The sequence below is a fragment of the Motacilla alba genome, chromosome 4A, assembly GCF_015832195.1.
Source record: "Motacilla alba alba isolate MOTALB_02 chromosome 4A, Motacilla_alba_V1.0_pri, whole genome shotgun sequence".
Lineage (NCBI taxonomy): Eukaryota > Metazoa > Chordata > Aves > Passeriformes > Motacillidae > Motacilla > Motacilla alba.
Window position 1 is genome coordinate 9,650,390 of NC_052045.1, and position 16,732 is coordinate 9,667,121.

General features: G+C 38.2%; 1 protein-coding gene across 7 annotated transcripts in view; it reads left to right on the forward strand.

The window, feature by feature from the left end:
* Nucleotides 1-16,732, forward strand: part of GRIA3 (glutamate ionotropic receptor AMPA type subunit 3) — a 145,675-nt gene that overhangs the window by 25,766 nt on the left and 103,177 nt on the right. For all 7 annotated transcript variants that reach the window (XR_005259876.1, XR_005259874.1, XR_005259875.1 and 4 more), the window contains exon 3: nucleotides 8,270-8,509. Coding sequence is in view for 4 of the 7 variants with exons in the window: in XM_038164472.1 (XP_038020400.1) it covers nucleotides 8,270-8,509 (240 nt within the window). In the remaining 3 variants the exon portion in view is untranslated. The remainder of the gene's footprint in view (nucleotides 1-8,269; nucleotides 8,510-16,732) is intronic.

A 16,732-nucleotide genomic window follows, 5' to 3' on the forward strand; every position in this document is an offset into this window, starting at 1 on the left:
TGCCATAAATCTTAAGCATCCAGGATGGTGGAGCTGCAATCAGGAGCAGAGTGTTGGCGTTGCACATACTGCTGCTGTTGGCAAGGCATTGCTTATCCTGGAGTAGCTCAGCAGAAACATCTCTTCAGCAGAGTACGAAAGGCAGATATCAATGCCTTTCCTTTTCTCTCCAGCAGTGAGTTTAACAGTCTACCAAGAGAAGTCTCTTGTGCTTCTCCTGCAAGCATCTACTTTGGTGTCAAGATCACCATAGGCAGAAAGCAGAAGAGGTCACAAGTAACATAAATCCACAGCATTTAAATCTGCTTCTACAGCAGTGTTACAAAGTCTTCTTTCTAAAAGCTCTTTGTTTAAAACTGTGTGGTATGTTTTAATAGCTTTCCTTTAAAATAAATTACTCTTGTGAGCAGCTTGTGGGGATGGTGGGATCAGGATGAAAAGTGTTCTGTTAACAGTAGAAGATCATGAATGATCAGGATGAGTTTAAGAATAGAAAGCTTGGCTATATCCGTGGTGCCTGGTCTGGGAGCTTGAACTCCATCTTGTAAGACACAAGCAGGGTAATGTAGTATTCTGATCAGCACATACCTAAGTATAGTCCTTAAGTACCTAGCACATTTTTTAAATCATCTTTCAACAAAAATCACTTGATTTTTATGGCATATATATCTTCTCTCACCTTTAATCCATTTTAAGCTTAAACACCTATTCTATTTCTTTCAAACTCCAGTAGTTTATACTTCAGAATGAGTCATGATTATCTGACTCACGGCCTTTCAAAAGGAATGTTCTAATAGTACTCATAATCAATGGTATATTTTAAAGAAATCGGTGTGTAACAGGGATCCCAGGTAAACAAAATCCTTTCATATTTTGGTCCTAAGAAGAGGCTGACACTTCCTGGAAACTGGTTGGATTGACTCCTGGGTTTCTTCTACCGTCAGAAATGTGTCATAATTACAGAGATTCTGAATAGCCAGTGATTTTTTTTTTTTAAATGAACCATGCATTATAATTTGGTAGGTTTGTGCGACAAAACTCATTTTGTGCTTGAGTTTTAACAAGGTTTTACAGGAAAAAATGGTATTTGGTGGGGATTGTTTTAGTTTTGTGGTCAGTAACCTGAAAACAGAGTTAGTTCAGACTCTACACCATCTTAAGTTTGGAAGTAGAGCTTGGGAGCTAAATGGAAGTGAGTAGGAAATGGCAATATAATAGCACTGTATTGCTGTCTGTTCCCAGCTGCTCAGGGTACCTTCAGTACCTTCTCAGAGCAGTTTTCAGAAAGTTAACCTTGATTTTATAGAGAAAGCTGTGCTTATGTTCAGCCTGTCTTACAGTTTGGTACCCAAGATTGCCCTTTTTATTCACATATTAAACATATTAGGTAATTTTTTAAATACCAAAGCTTTAATTTGCATATATATCAAATTGGCAGTTTAAGCCAGTGGGGTTTTTATTCTGGTTTACTTTTATGTGACTGAAGTTGTGCTAATGGACAAATACCCCCATTGCAGCATGTGCTTGGTGCTGCTGGTGTTGCCACTAGCACTGTTACAGCCCAAGTGGCTTCTGTTTGTCATTGCCAGCTGGCATTTTTCATACACTCATAAAATTCACACAAGCAGTTCAGTTTGAAGAGAAGATCCCACACACAAATTCATGCGCATTGTTAGGGTTTTATTTGACCACAGTCATATATATATATAAAAGCCAAAATGTGTAAAGTTTAATGAGTCAAGTATGTCATAAGCAATTGGGCACGCTGAAAGAAACCAAGGTTGTGGCAATGGGTGTGTACAGCACTCAGCCCCAAGGAACTGTAATTGTGGTTGGGGTTCCAAAGTCATCTTGAAAAGCAGATGAGAAATAAAAACTTCTCTAGCAGTGTGTGATGGAGTTAGGAAATGGTGACTGAAGTAATCTTGAACATGATCTTGACCAAAGAGTGTTCAAGGATGCTTGCATCTGAACATGTGTTTAGAATTGCTTTCTAGTAAATGGTTTGTAAAATATGAATGGATTAATCCTTATGCCTTTCATTTTCTATTTAATAATATCCCCTTTCTGCTGCCAGAACATGCTGGTTTTATTTTATTTGCTCTCCTAAAATGAAATGCATACTGAAGTGTGTATATTTGAAGAAGACATTAGATAGAACAAAGCAAGCCGAGTAGTTCTTTGTAAAAAGAACTAGATAAAACATTGCAGCTTCACCGTTGAGAAAATTGATGCCATAAGTGAAGTAACAGGAGTAAATTATGGTTTTGTTTTGTGCTCTGCTGTGAGGTTTTGGGTTGGTTTTTTGTTTTCAGGGAATATTTGTTTGTTTGTGAGGGCATATCTTTTTCCAGGTAGGATGAGAAGTCATGTTATAGCCAGTATCTCAGGAAGATTCGTATCCAATTTCAAGTTGTAGCTCCTTGGTTCCCTCCTGCCCTCAGGAATTTTCACTGTTAACAGTTCCAGGAATAGCTGCTTTCAGAAATGCATCTTTTCTCACCTGAATTTTAAACAATATTTTCTCCATGACGGAATTCAGTCTTAATTAAAATGTAAAAGATGGTTTTATTGGCTATAGGTAAATGCAGTTCACTTAATTTTACGTTTTTAGTATGATGGGCTTGTCTTTAAAGGAAGCTCTCAAGTCTGATTGCCTGGAGCCCCCTGAAAGTAGCTCATTCTGCATTCAGGGGCACTGCTGTGCTGATCTCCTCAGGGCTCAAGGTAGAGAGAGTTGTTGCTTTTCATTCTATGTATTAAAATGAAAGCAAAAGAAAGTAGTAGAGGCATTGTCTGTCTCTCTAAAAGGAAGGCTGTATTCTTACTGTAAGAGGTAATGTTAATGGTAACCCTTGCTTTATTACAACAAGGAGGTCAGGATGGAGCCCTAGAAAATGGCAACTGCTCTGAGTTAGGCTGCATATTATTCCATTGTAAAGTAGTCCCATTAGTCTGTTGGCTGAAGCCGGCAGTGAGAGTTGTCTGGAATCCAAGACACTTGGCAGAAGGAAGTGGAGGGAATAAAATTATTTCACAGCTGAGGAAAACACAGAACACAAAACTAAGGAAGCAGTTTGAGCAGCATGTGCTAACGTTAGCTGAGATGGAGCTCCTATGGTGCCTTCCCTCCCAAGAGCTGGGGGAGTATCACTGAAACAAGTTGACAGTGCCCTGTGACACAGGGTGACTTTATCAGACCTACTTTATAAGAAATTGATATGAACAAAAGGGAAATTACTTGCTCATAAAACGAGTAATGAAGGAGGAATAGTGCCTGAGGTATTGAAACCTCCAACCCCTGACTCCAAAACTACTGGGCTGTTGCATCCAGGGCTGAAGTGCACTGGATGCCACAGTTGGGAGAATCCTGCCGACTTTTACAATTCAGTCATTAATGATATCATCCAGTGGAAGAGCATGTATTACGTTCCACCAGTAACATATCTCTTTTGTTAGCTTTATACCTCTTCTCTTTAAACAAGCAAAACCCAAACCCACTTGTAAGTGTTCCTAGTAACGCTTCAGTTGTTTATAGTAAGAACTAGAAGTAAAAAAAAAAAAAAAAGGTGTCAGAAGTTTTGACTTTAGCTTCTAGGCAGTAGACAGTAGAAATGTCAGGTCTTATACAACCTTGTTGTGTCAGGAATACTCACAGTCACTAAAACACAGAAAAACTAAATACCATTAGAAAGCAAAAATAAATTTTAAAAATACATAAAACATCTAATAACTTGTGTGAAGTGGGGCGTCTTTTGAGATTCTGGCCTGCAGCCTTCCTGGGATCTGAGTGCAAAAAAAAAGAAACAACTTATCTGGTTAATCTTAGCAAGTTTCAGTGGTGGGCCTGATTTGACTGGAGGGAGGATGGAAATGCAAGTAAAACAGATGTCTGGGTTCATTGGGTTACACTGATGCTTGGGATGGCTCAGCTGCTATTCAGTATGGAAGCTAAGATTTCTATTTCTTTGGCTTCAGTAGCTGTGTTTTGGTTGGTTGGTTTTGGGGGTTGGGTTTTTTACGGTTTGTTTTGGTTTTCTTGCTTGATTGGTTTAGTTAGGGTTTTTTTGGTTTTGGGGTTCTTTAGTGTGGTGGTGGTTTTTTTTGGATTTTTTTTTTAAAGTAAATTCTGCTTACCACTGTTATCACTCTGCCTCTGAGCATTTTCCTTCCTTGGCAGGAAACACCAGTCTGTCATGACCTGAAAGTTTCTTATCTTCTCTTGACATGCTTGAGAATTCACAGACTTCTGTCATACCATCACTTTCTCTCCTGGACACAATGACATGTGGCAGCTCACGCTGAGAATAAGTCCAGTGCTAAATCTCCATTAATCACCTTGCACCTAATGCCAAAATAATGGCTTATCGTGATCTTCCATTGGAAAACTGCTGCTCAGGACCTGTCTCCCTCATTTGTAGACATTGAAACTTTGGTTATGTGCTGTCCTTGGAAACAGATGTACATCCACATAATTAAAAGCAGTTTCATAGCTCAGCAAAAAACCTTCTTTTTTTCTTGAGGAATGAGGTTGAACTAGGACTTGTCCAAATAATCTCTTTAGCAGCCAAAGTATGTGTTTGACCATCTTTATTTTTCAAATAGGAAAAAAACCCCAATAAATCAACTGTTAGAATTTTGGTATTTTTCCTTAATTAATTACTCAAACATGAAGGTTTTTCTGATTGTAAGTAGAAAGTAGTTTGTAAAAAGAGCTTAAGGCTAAGACTTAGTCTTATTAAATTTTTTCTTGTTGCTCAGTGATGTTAGAATAATAGTGTAATTAAAATGACTGTAATTACACATTTGTTTTTTGGAAAACAAGTAAAAATATGACTCTGGGTTCATGGATATTCAATAGGTTTGTCTGATTACAGAGATTAGGTCACAAACTGTGTGGAAGACCTAATGCTACAAAATTTTAACAAAACTGTGAGTTAAAAAATGCAAAAGAGCTTTGAGGACCAAGATAATTGGCCTTTTAGCTTTCCTTTATAAAAACAAAGGTTTATTTGCCTTTTAAATAAGCTGGTAAAACTAAATTGGCATCCTATGGTACATGCAGAATAGATAGTCAGGAATAATATGCTAATAGTAGAAGACAGTCCATCAAAGGGTTAATCTTAAAAATCTGCTGAGAATACAAACCTGAAACAGGAGAAATAAGAGTGGGCAAGGTAGTTGCATTTGTTAGAAGATATTTTTGGTGATCCTCCAAAATCAGGAGGAAAAATAATTACGAATACTCTGAAGACCAAATCTGAGCTCTTACTTTCATGGGAGCAGTAGCTCCATGTTGGCTCCGAGGTGTCACTTGGAGAACGTCCTGCTTAGTCAGGTTGTTCACAGACTGGTTTTTTCTCAGGTTACTCACCAATTGATGATGGGCACTTTGCATAAATGAGCACAATCTGCTATGAAAATAAAGTTTTACTTAGTTGAGTCACAGTTCAGAAGTATTCCTTAGTCTTACACCTGATAAGAAATAATGGGTGAATCCAGGACTATTTGAAATACTCTTGGTTTTTAGGATCAGGAGATCTTTGAGAATGTTTGTTTACATTGCAAGAAGAGATGATTCCTGGAATACTTGGTTTTCTCTGCTGTACAGAATCTACATAAAAACTATGCCGTTAATATATACTTGATAGAAGCTTGATCTATGAGGTACAGGCTCAGTGTATGTGAGGACACTCACTCCATTAATCCCACTTCACTGATTATTCCTATGGAATTGGAGGGTTTACACACCATTTCAATGATTTGGAGACTGCCAGACTTCTTAATGTAATTTTTGTTTTTCCCTTTTTTCCCATCTGTAAGTTAATGCTTTTTATTTGTTACTTCAGCAGATAATTTTTTATGGTAGCTTTTCTGCTTTATATCCTGCTGGTATGTAGTTTAATGAAATGTCTTTTTAAACAGTGTATTTAATTCCTCAGTCATGCCTCTGGGAATAAATTCTTACTGTATTATAACTTCTTTTATATCTTTTCTGTGGTTGATAACCTCTGCAAACTTTCCTTTCAGAAATTACCACCTCTTATTTCCTTTCTGTGTCTCACCAGCTGCTATTTGCTTCTGGTCATGTCCTGTTACAGTGGCTTAAACACTTAAAGAAATTCCTGAACAGTGTTTCTAGTTTTTGCATCCAGAGCTTCAGGAAGAAAATCAAATTTTCACAGCTGACTGCTGATTTTAGATGTTCTCCATGATGCTGTGTCAATGAGCTGATATTGTGGAGAATCCTTTTTAAAATTACTCTTACAGTTTTTAGTGATCCTGAATGGTAGCATTTATGGTGGAAAATGTGATGGTATTTCAGAAGTAGCAATGCTGTACATTTCTGTGTAGAAGTCATGTCTTCCTTGCTGGTAATTACTTGGTTTTTTGCAAAGTTAAATATGCAGGGGTTTTGCAGAAATGTTTAAAGGATGTTTTGGTTTAGAGACAAGTTCTAGGAGTAAAAACACTAAAATTGTGTCCTCTAAAGTGAAGGGAGTTTGCCAGTGAGAGAAATGAATACCAGTGGGTGAAAGTGAAAAAAAAACCAAACTATTTATTAACCAAAAAAAGGGAGCACGCAAGGCACAGAAAAGGATTGAATAAATGCTGTAAATTGAAATTTCAAAATCTTAACCCCACCCCTGCCAGGCCTGTGTGGCCAGGGGGCAGAGGTGGGATCTGTCCCCTTTGTCTCAGGGAAGGGGAGGCACAGGAGCTCACGGAGCCACTCAGGCAGAGTAAATGGGAACCTTTCTGGTGTTGGTCTCCTCCTCACAGCAGGCAAAGCTGGTGGGTTTTGGTGTCCTTTCCTTTGCTGGCTTGGTCTCTCCTGGGGCCCTGACTGGAGTCCAGAGAAAAAGGTGGGGAAAGAAAAAAATGAAGCTTCTTGCCTAAGCAAGCAAGACTAATCCAACAAAGGAGCAATGTAATGTCCCGGTCCATGGTGAGTGGAGCACATCCCGTGAAAGGTTCCAACAGAGCCTTCACCTGGGGTTCCCAGGCTCCAGCCCCACCCTCTGGTTCATATTAAATCTACAGCAGCCATTTCTGGGCATAAAGCAGAGGACAGGGAATAGAGTATCACTGTAATATCACCCCATGCCAATGGGGCTGGTTGTAAATTGTTGTTAAATCCAGTTCTTGACAATTGAAATTGTTAATTGTTAATGAATGAACATTTTTTTGGGAAACCTCTTTTCATTACAAATGGGCCTTGCTCATCCCTGTTCAGCAGTGGTATGATTAGAAGAGCTGCTGTGCTATATTGTATTGCAGTTGTACAGTCTTTTTACAATCCAGAGCCCAAGCACTTCACAGATCAGCCTCCCTTTCTATCTGTGATGCAGCCTCCCTCCATGGAAAGAACCCAGGGTCACAAGAACTTTGTATCTTTCCTACAGAGCTGAATAACAAAGAAATTCTTTTTCCTGCAATGCCCATGAAGCAATGTTTACAAATTGAAATACTTTCATTTTTGTCCAAAATGGCCATTGTTCAATCTCTATAAAGGATGGGAAATAATGAAGTATTTTCCCAGATAAGTACATGTGGAAAAAATAATCTTTGTCTGTATTTTGATTTTTTTTTCTGGTACAAGATGAGTTCATCAGGACAGCAGAATAGTTAATGACAAAGAGCCTTCAGCTTAAGGGATATCAGCTTTAGTCCCATGAAGCAGCAATATGTGCTCCTCATTTGTGTTGTCATATAATAAGTCACAGTCTTTATTACTCTGAAAGATTTTAACACTCTGTTAAGAAGCTTTGCTGAAAAAGGCCACACAGATTTCAGAGTTGTGGACTATAAATGAATAAAACATCCAGATTTCTTTGAATCAGATCTGAATCAATTTTGGATACCAGTAAAAATACCCCTTAACATTCTGACTTTAAGGCAGATCTGACATTTGTCGTGTAGCTCCTCACAGAGCTCTCAAGGTGCTACTCGAGGAAGGAAAGGTATTTTACAGACAGGTAATGTGATCCCATGTTTATATATAAAGAATAAAGAAAGATTAGTGGGTTGTAACAACACGGGACAAAGTGCAACAAAAAATAAATGTGTTCAGGCCAGTTTAAGTGCTACAAAGTTGGTACAATTGATTGCTACACTGAAATTAGTATATATTATCTCATTAGTTCACTCCATCTGCTGCATCATGCAGAATAATTTCAGAAATGGTTGGAAGGCTTACCTCAAATATACTTTGAAAGTTTGATTGTATTCATTATATATCAGATTTTAACACCCTTGTCTTTCTTAGTCTGTTCACAGTTTTCCAGAGGAGTTTATGCCATCTTTGGATTCTATGACCAGATGTCCATGAACACCCTGACGTCGTTCTGTGGAGCCCTCCACACGTCCTTCATCACGCCGAGCTTCCCAACAGATGCAGATGTGCAGTTCGTCATCCAGATGCGGCCAGCCTTGAAAGGAGCCATCTTGAGCCTCTTGACTTACTATAAGTGGGAAAAGTTTGTGTACCTCTATGACACAGAACGGGGTAAGCACTATCATTTTGACTGATCTTCTGTTTCACAGCTTGCTCTAAGTGCTGCCAGCATGAGTACGTGCAGCCCAGTTTTTTTCGGGATGTAGGTAGAACTTTCTGATGGTCCTAGAAAACAAGTTTGTTCTGAAGGAGCTAAAATGAATGGACAAATGACAAGGAGACATCTTCATGTTACTGATAACTTCTAAGGAGATTGTCTGAGAACAGTGTTAGCAGAGTAAGTATTCAGTTGGCATGCCTGGTTTCCACAGACCTGCAGACTTCACACTTGCCAGGGTGTTTGAGTCCTTGCAAAATAAATAAGGTCAACACTGTGAAAAAGGCTGATAAACAGGACCTTCCACTGTGCATGATATTGCAAATCCCACACCACTTTACATAAATGCACATTTCTCCTGTCACTGGACAAAGGCAATCCATGCTAAGATACATTCTGGAGATGTCTAAGCATTAATAATGTTCTAAGCATCGAGTGTAACATCTCTGCTGGAGTCCAGAGAAAAAAGGTGGAGAAAGAAAAAGAAGCTTCTTGCCTGAGGAAGCAAATACTAATCCAACAGCAGAAACAATTTAACTCAGCTGTTCTGGGCTGGAGAAGAGATGCTCTAGATAGCTCAATGCCAGAGACAAATTGAGACACATGCCAAGAATGTCCAGAGTTATGTTTAACTAAGTGGAAACGTGTTAAAACCTGTGTGTTCACACACTTAAGCCAATTGTTAACTATTAATAGCAGAAAATTTATCAAAAATCTGTCCAGAAAAACCTGTCAAAAAGAGATCTAGACATCAGAAACCATTTTCTGTGAGGGATCTTTCAGCTGCCACCTGCTCTGAGTGTATTGAATTTGCTGAATTTCCTTTGTTACAGACTTCAGCTGGGTAGAATTTTTTATATCAAATAGATGTACCACTGCCCTTCTTACCAGCTTTATGATTTTAAACTTCAAGAAATTTTTCAGATCAAAGGGATCTCAATAGAGACAAAGAAGCTTAGATTCTGTTCCTAGCTCCCATGACAATATTTCCTTAGGCTACTGCATATTGTTAAGGATCAAGTCTTCAGTGGGTGTGCTTTTCACGCTGAAGAATAGTAGCATCTCCCAACTAAGAACCCAACTGAAACCTAAAAAATCATGTATTGAAAAGGTAATTTTCAGTCTGATTTAGGTGAATGCCAAGCATTTCAAATTTTCTGAGTGATTTGGAGGTGTGAACTATTTCTAGCATTGAAAAACCCTAGCTGTGAGATTAAGTAGGAAAATATGGGGAAGTTAAGAATGCCATTACTTCTGAAATCTTGTATAATCACTACCCATAAATCTGTATTTCTGCCATAGTCCACTTTTAAATAAAAGCTCCTGTGAATAAGCAATTTGTCTGAGTAAGAAAGGCTTATTTGATTTGGCCAAATACAATGAACAATGTGTGATGAAGTAAAATGCCATTAGTTCCAGGACTGATGAAACTTACCATAATTAAGGCTAATGAAATTTGCTTTGGAAAGAGTTTCACCAGTCATTCAAGAAGTTTGGCACATTAGACTGGAAAAATCATCCAAAACAATAAGAGTTTCACTAGAACTTGTCTAGATGACATGACTGTCAGACTAAGTGAGATGGTAGTAATAGGAGTCAGGAGGAGGGGAGACTTGCAACCTCAAACTTGCATTTATCTGCAGGTCTCAGTGTGTACAATCTTTAGGTAGACACAGTCTGAGCTTATTATGATGGCTAATCCCTTTGGAACACTTTACTCATAATCTTACAATGACTAACCAAAATCCTGTTGTGCACCTCCAGCATCTCACAATGGTGTAAGGCTGGCTGTGTGTTATGTCAGCCATCCTGACTGCCAGAGTGACAAATCTGAGTGAGATGACAGTGAAGGTGGCTGTAGGATTATAAAATGTAGCACAGGGCACGAAGATAAAGGACAGCTGTGTCTTTAGCATGGAAGACGCATCCGTACATATAGGTAGCTTGATGATGGACTTTGTTTGGGATAAGCTTACATCCTATCTGTTCTTCCTAGTTGCTGCTGTTTGGTAACATACCTATTGTTTGCTAACATGGGAAAAAATGAACATTTTATTGGCCTCACTTACTGCTGTTTTAGGGTACTTCATAGAAACTTGGTGGCCATCCTGTCGAGAGTTTTAATTCCTCTAGTATTGTAATAAATTAGGAAGTTTACTATAGGAGAAATGCAGGGTAATTAGGTACTGAGAAATGGAGGTGAGATTCCTTTGAGGAGTGGTAATCATGTGTGACCTGAAACATTTGGCAGTTCCAGTAAGCTCACCAATTTCTTGTGATAGGCCTTCAAATACCAAAAAAAATCCCCAAAAGTTTGGACAGTAATAATGGGGAATGACTGCTTGTGTCAGGTAGTGAATAGACTGTACATGTTCTTTTGCTAAGAAATGCAAACACTAGAGCTGTCCCAACTTTTAATAATTCCTGTCTTAGATTCTTAACTGCTTTGGGGTGCAAACATTGTTGAGAGAATGTGTTGAGCAGTTAATTCTCAGTTCCTGAGATAAGCTATTTAAATAGTGCATTTCTAGGAATATTATAAACTCACTGAGAACCTGTGAAATCACTAAATATTAGACTATTCTTTCTTGTGTTCAGTATTATTTGTGGACTGAACTGATGTTGTAAGTAGCTTTACCATATTCTGCTGAAGTGAAACACCACCATGTATGAAACATTGCATACACTATTCATACCACAGCATATTACACATGCCAAACAAAGCTGAGTTAAGCTTCCTGTGGTTTATTGAACTCTTTTGATTTAAGCTTAGGAAAATGCAGCTTTGTAAAACTGTTTTCTTTTTGTTCTTTGTTTTTGTTCAACTTCAACAAGTTGTGTAATTGTATGGTTTCTTCCTCAATGATATTATGTACAATACTGTCATGTTTTGTACCTGCAATGAAGACAAAAGATAAATCTCAAACAATAGAATAAAATTAAGATGTATAATTACAGAGATAGGTGGTGAAGCTTTTAATCAGTTGAGTGAGTGTGTACATTGTATATACTTACATTCTTAAGTATAAAATATTTTCTGTTGCTATGAGATGACTGCAGATTGTGCTCTCAAATGTATATTTATGTGAAGGTGCAAAATTCAGTTTCTTGAAAACTGCTAAAGCACACAGGAAAAAGGTGAGATTCATTAATTTCACTGGCAAGAAGTATGTCTTATTGTTAATTTCAGCTGATAAACTTATTCTTGTTTGAAGGAAGAGACATTTAAGAGAAATACCAATTCACATTTCTCCCCTAGTACCACCAGGAAAAACCCAAAACATGCTTTGCAGAGAGCAGTGGTGCCTTAGGAAATGGCTGCTAAGGGAAGAAAGGACATTAAGTGGTGTGTAGAAGAAACAATCATATGTTCACTCCATGGCACATGCTTTTAGTTCATGTGAAAGGAAAGGCAGGGTTGATTTCTGTTTGTGTTAACTCACATCAGTAAGCTGACAGTGTTGGTTGCTGTGATGCATGCAAAACATCTGATTAATTGTATGGTGCTAACTGCCTCAGTGGGCTTCTCTGCAGTAGGACCAGGACTAATTAAGATTATGTCAGGATGAGATGAGGTGAGGTTATGTACAGAAAGCTTTTAAGAATTTAGGTAGCACTTTTCAGGAAAGTCACCTTTTGTATCTCATGCTGAGGATTATGTTTCATCAAAACCCTCAGGTTTACTTTGTCTTCAGCTCTGTCTCTTCTCTTGCTTTACTTTAAATCAGATATTGTTCCTCTAAATTCAGTGAACCGAAGTAACACAGGTGTAAATCTGTGCAGAGGTAAACTTGTGGCTTTCATAATCATCTTAATGTTGCTTGAAAGTGTGAAATACTTCTTAATTATAAAAATGGTATGGTGAACCATGATACTGAAGCTTTTGTTTATTTAAAATTTCCTAATGTGAAGTAACATTTTGATTTATTTTTGCCAGAGAAACACAGTTTTGTACAGATTGTTTGCTTTCCATCTGTCAATGTAACACGGACGTTTTTCCCTAAGTTATTTTGATTTGTCATACCTGCTGTGCACAAAGACACACATTTCTGTCAGGCATATCATTTAAACAAAACCACACCTAGTAATTTCTGTGATTTGCATCAAGTCTTCAGGTCATAGGAGTCATTATAAGACAGGAAAGTGTCCAACTGTGTTTGTGTAGTGCCTTCCTACTCAATGGCAGCTCAGTCTGGACAGAGGTATAGAGACAGCACAGGTTTTTGTGGCATTGTAGCTAAACCCCTCACTAAATCTGAAGTTCTTCTGTCATTTGGTTTTGATTTCGTCTATCAGTAGATATCTAGCAAGACCTAAAGTGAAGGAAAAAAAGCCTTAATAAATATGGTTTTGTTGGGTAATTTTTTTTTCATTAGCTAGCAGTGGTTAGATGAAGGTTAAGGCAGGGAAGTGTTATTCTAATGCTTCAGGTTATTTGGCTAAGTAGAGTTGAAAATGTCTGCTTTAAAAGCAATTACATCTTTAATCCTTACCACTACCAAAAGACAAACACTTGACTTGATTGTAATCGATAGGTAAGGATACAGGAGGCCTCAAAATACAGGTTCAGAAAATATTACCAGTCCTATTCTTCTAAATATAAAACTTCCTGGTTCTCTGTTGTATAAAGAAATGCCAGGTGAAAAGAGTGGGGAGGAAAAAAAAGGTACAACTGGAAGCTTTTCAATGATCATGTGTAAGGCATCAAATTGCCTTAAAATGGGTTCAGTACAAGGCAATGAGGTCTGATTCCCTACTTCTGCTGAAGACAAAGAACAACTCTGTTGAGTTCTGCTTTTACAAAATGAGGTTAGTTATCTATTGCTATCAAAGGACAAGACACTTCTGTACTGCTTTCCCCGGAGAATGGGAGATTGAAGCTGATAAAAAGAAGTTATATGTAGAACCAGGCTCATTATAGCTTCCACAAAATTAAATTGATGGATTTTTTTTTTTAATTAAGAGTTGCATTGAAAGCTACTCATATATAGAATGTAACTTTTTTTTCCCCCAAAACATGGCACAGGATTAATTTTTATGGAGTCTAAAAGGACTGTGCTTTAGTACTTGGTAGATTCCCAGAGATTTTAGAATGTTGGGTTCTGGTTGACCAACTCTCTCCTGAAAACAGCAATGAAGAATGTAAACTGAGAGAGTGACTGACTCCTGTTTATAAGCACCTTCCATCAGCAGAGAGGTGCAAAAGAACTCCTCCTTACACATAGCTCGTTTCTTAGACTCCGTGTTGTCTTTCTGCATTTCAGGAAGTTTTGTTTTATTATAAAGATAATTCTTCAATGAAGGGAAAAATAAAAATAATGGTAGTAGATACAGCAGCATTAGTAAACCCTGGATTCAGCACCTGCTGTTCAGTTAAATGTCAAAAGAATCGATAGCTGAGCTGTTCATTAGCATGTTTATTCTTCAGAGCAGGGGAGTTATCCCACTAGCTGAAAAACTTCTCTGAATCCCTTACATAAAGAAAAAAGGAATTAACACCAGCTTACAGTTTTCTGAGAATTCACATGGGCTTGGTCCATTTTAAAATTGTAATTCTTGTTTGCTAGTACGTTTATACATGCTTAATTCTTCTCAGTTGTGCCTGTGAGGTGGATGCATTGAATTTTGCTTACACTTTCAAAAGTATGAAAGGTTTTAAAATTTTGGTGTTTTCTTCTGTAAGTATCAGTCTGTGGTGGAGAATAAAGCAACATACAAAACTTGTTTGGGAGCCTATAAAATAAAAGTGACCTATAAAAAAGAGCCTATAAAAAAGTGACCACAAAAGGGAGGGTTACTACAAACTTTGATTCTTCTGAGTTTTTTTGGCTCTTTGCAGGAGTGTTTTGGGCAGCAGTCCAGGATCATGGGAGTGACATGAAGACAGTATCAATTGCTGGCATTTAGGCAGCTATGTAGATAAGCTGTCTCATTCTCCTTTCCCACTTTATATGGTGTAGGGTTTCAAATCCTGTCTAGACCTCCCATATCACAGGACCAGGTGTCAGCAGTCTCTACACTTTAAGACTTATGTGCCCCAGTAAGTGCCATGCAGAAATTTTCTTCTAGGTCAAAAACAACTTGCAACACAGCCACAAAATGTGGCATCTTTTGCATGGCTTTGCTTGAAAGGGTGTAGTGTAGTTTCAGGTTTTCATGCTCTGCTACAACAGATAACACACACAGTGTAAAGATCCTTATGATAGAATAGCCATTATTTGGATTTAAGAACAATCATACTCAATTGTACTTACATGCAATAGGAAAATGATCTGTTTCTTTATCTATCAGTCTTTTGGGCATGAGTGATTTTACCATCTTACAATACCTAGAATTTATATTTATATAGGGTTTAAAGTCATAGATGCTGCTTAGAGACATTTGTATAAAATAGAAGTGATTTAACCTCACAAGGAGGCAAACCTTGACATACTTATTTAGGGCACATTGTTTCATTGCTTTAAGCCCTATAATGTATGAACCAAATCTCTCTTCAGGAAACAAGCCAGGACTTTAATTGAAATATTTCAAGATTACTTTACTGTTTGGTTTTACTGCCTAAATATGTTCAGGAATAATCTGAGTCTGAACAGTTAAATCTAGCTTTTGATGATCACTTTCCATTTATTTCTTCTGAAATCTCTGAAGTCTATACCAACTTCTTTTATCTTGGTCTCTGTGGTACACAGATACAGAAGAAAGCCCTTTCACTGATCCTTGCCCAAACAAACATTGAGACCCTGCGTGGGAGAATGGATGTTGGCTGGTTTTTAGGTGGACTGAGAGCCTTAAGCATTTTTCTCCTGATCTTTCCCATTAGCTGCTATTTGTTTAGCTTACCCCTGGTAATCACTTAAACTGTTTTACTAGCTTAGGAACAAGAGGAATGGATCAACTTTGAAAGTCATCCAGCATGAGATGTATCATGCTGGCAAGATGCAGCTTAAGACCAACAGCGCAGAGTTCATGGGGGTATTCTGTATGACAGCTTTGTGCCTCTTTACAACAGTTGTGTACACAGTGGGCTCAGTTTGGTGTTGAGATGCCTGGGCCCTGTGCCTGAGCATCCCTTGAAGCTGTTGGAGCACACACTATTGTCAGCAGTGTTTTCCAACAGGAGGAGTAACTGCACATGTACAATATATTTGTGTCTCACTCCATGGATCCTTGGAGAATAAGGAAGTGTGTCAGCCCATTCATAAAGAAAAGGGTATTACAGTAGTCTCATATCCACATTCACACTGAGCGTGAGTCCCATTGTGTTTGAGAAAGTGTCAGAATCTGTTTTGACCTTGTGTGAAATCAGGTCATCAACCTAAGGCAGAACATTCTGGATACAGAGTAGGAATGGGCAGGTTCAGGGTAAATGATGTCTGGAAGTCTAAAGCAGCGTGTGTCCATCCTTGTGGTCCTAATGAAAGCAACCAGAACCCTCAGGATCATAAGTGAAGGCCCTGAATATCCTCTGTAGTTAAGAGGAAAACCAGCAGCATTGCTACTTACACCTTGCAGAGATAAGTCTGCAAATTATTGTATTTATAAACTGAGTTGGGTAAATGCATGTCTTTAAATATTTAATCTTTTCATAAATATGCATGTTTTATCAACTTTTGGAGGAGCCGTAACATTTAATTCTTTCATTGTGTGCACAAGTAATTTAAGTGGCAGATGCTTTTGTTCTCAGTTGATTTTGTCTGCATCAACAAGGCTTAAAATGGTCAGAATCTCACTTTTCCAGATTTCCTGAAACAAAGCCGAAGTTTCAACAATTTCCAAGTGGAGGTGGAGCGGGGAGGGGCTGAAAAGATATGAAGCATTGTTGGCCCTTTTGCTCTGAGGCAAAGGCAAGGACTTGACACTAAGCCAAGCCTAAGAGGTGATGGACAGGCTTTGCTTGGGACCAGAGGAGACAAGGTGGAATTTGTGGATCCTGGGAAGGAGACAGGACTCTTTAGACTAAAAAGGAAGTCTGTAGAAAAGAAAACCTGTATGCAAAAGACTGAGGGTAAATTTTTATCAAACCTGTTTGTTTAGTCCATCTCACCCAACAGATCTAAGCATGCTGGAAAGTTATTTTTCTTGAGGTCATTATTTTGCATCTGTATGTGCAGCACAGCTTTAAAAGCTGGAAATCTTTGGTGTCTTTAGCATATGGATACTCTAAGAAAGGCAGGCTG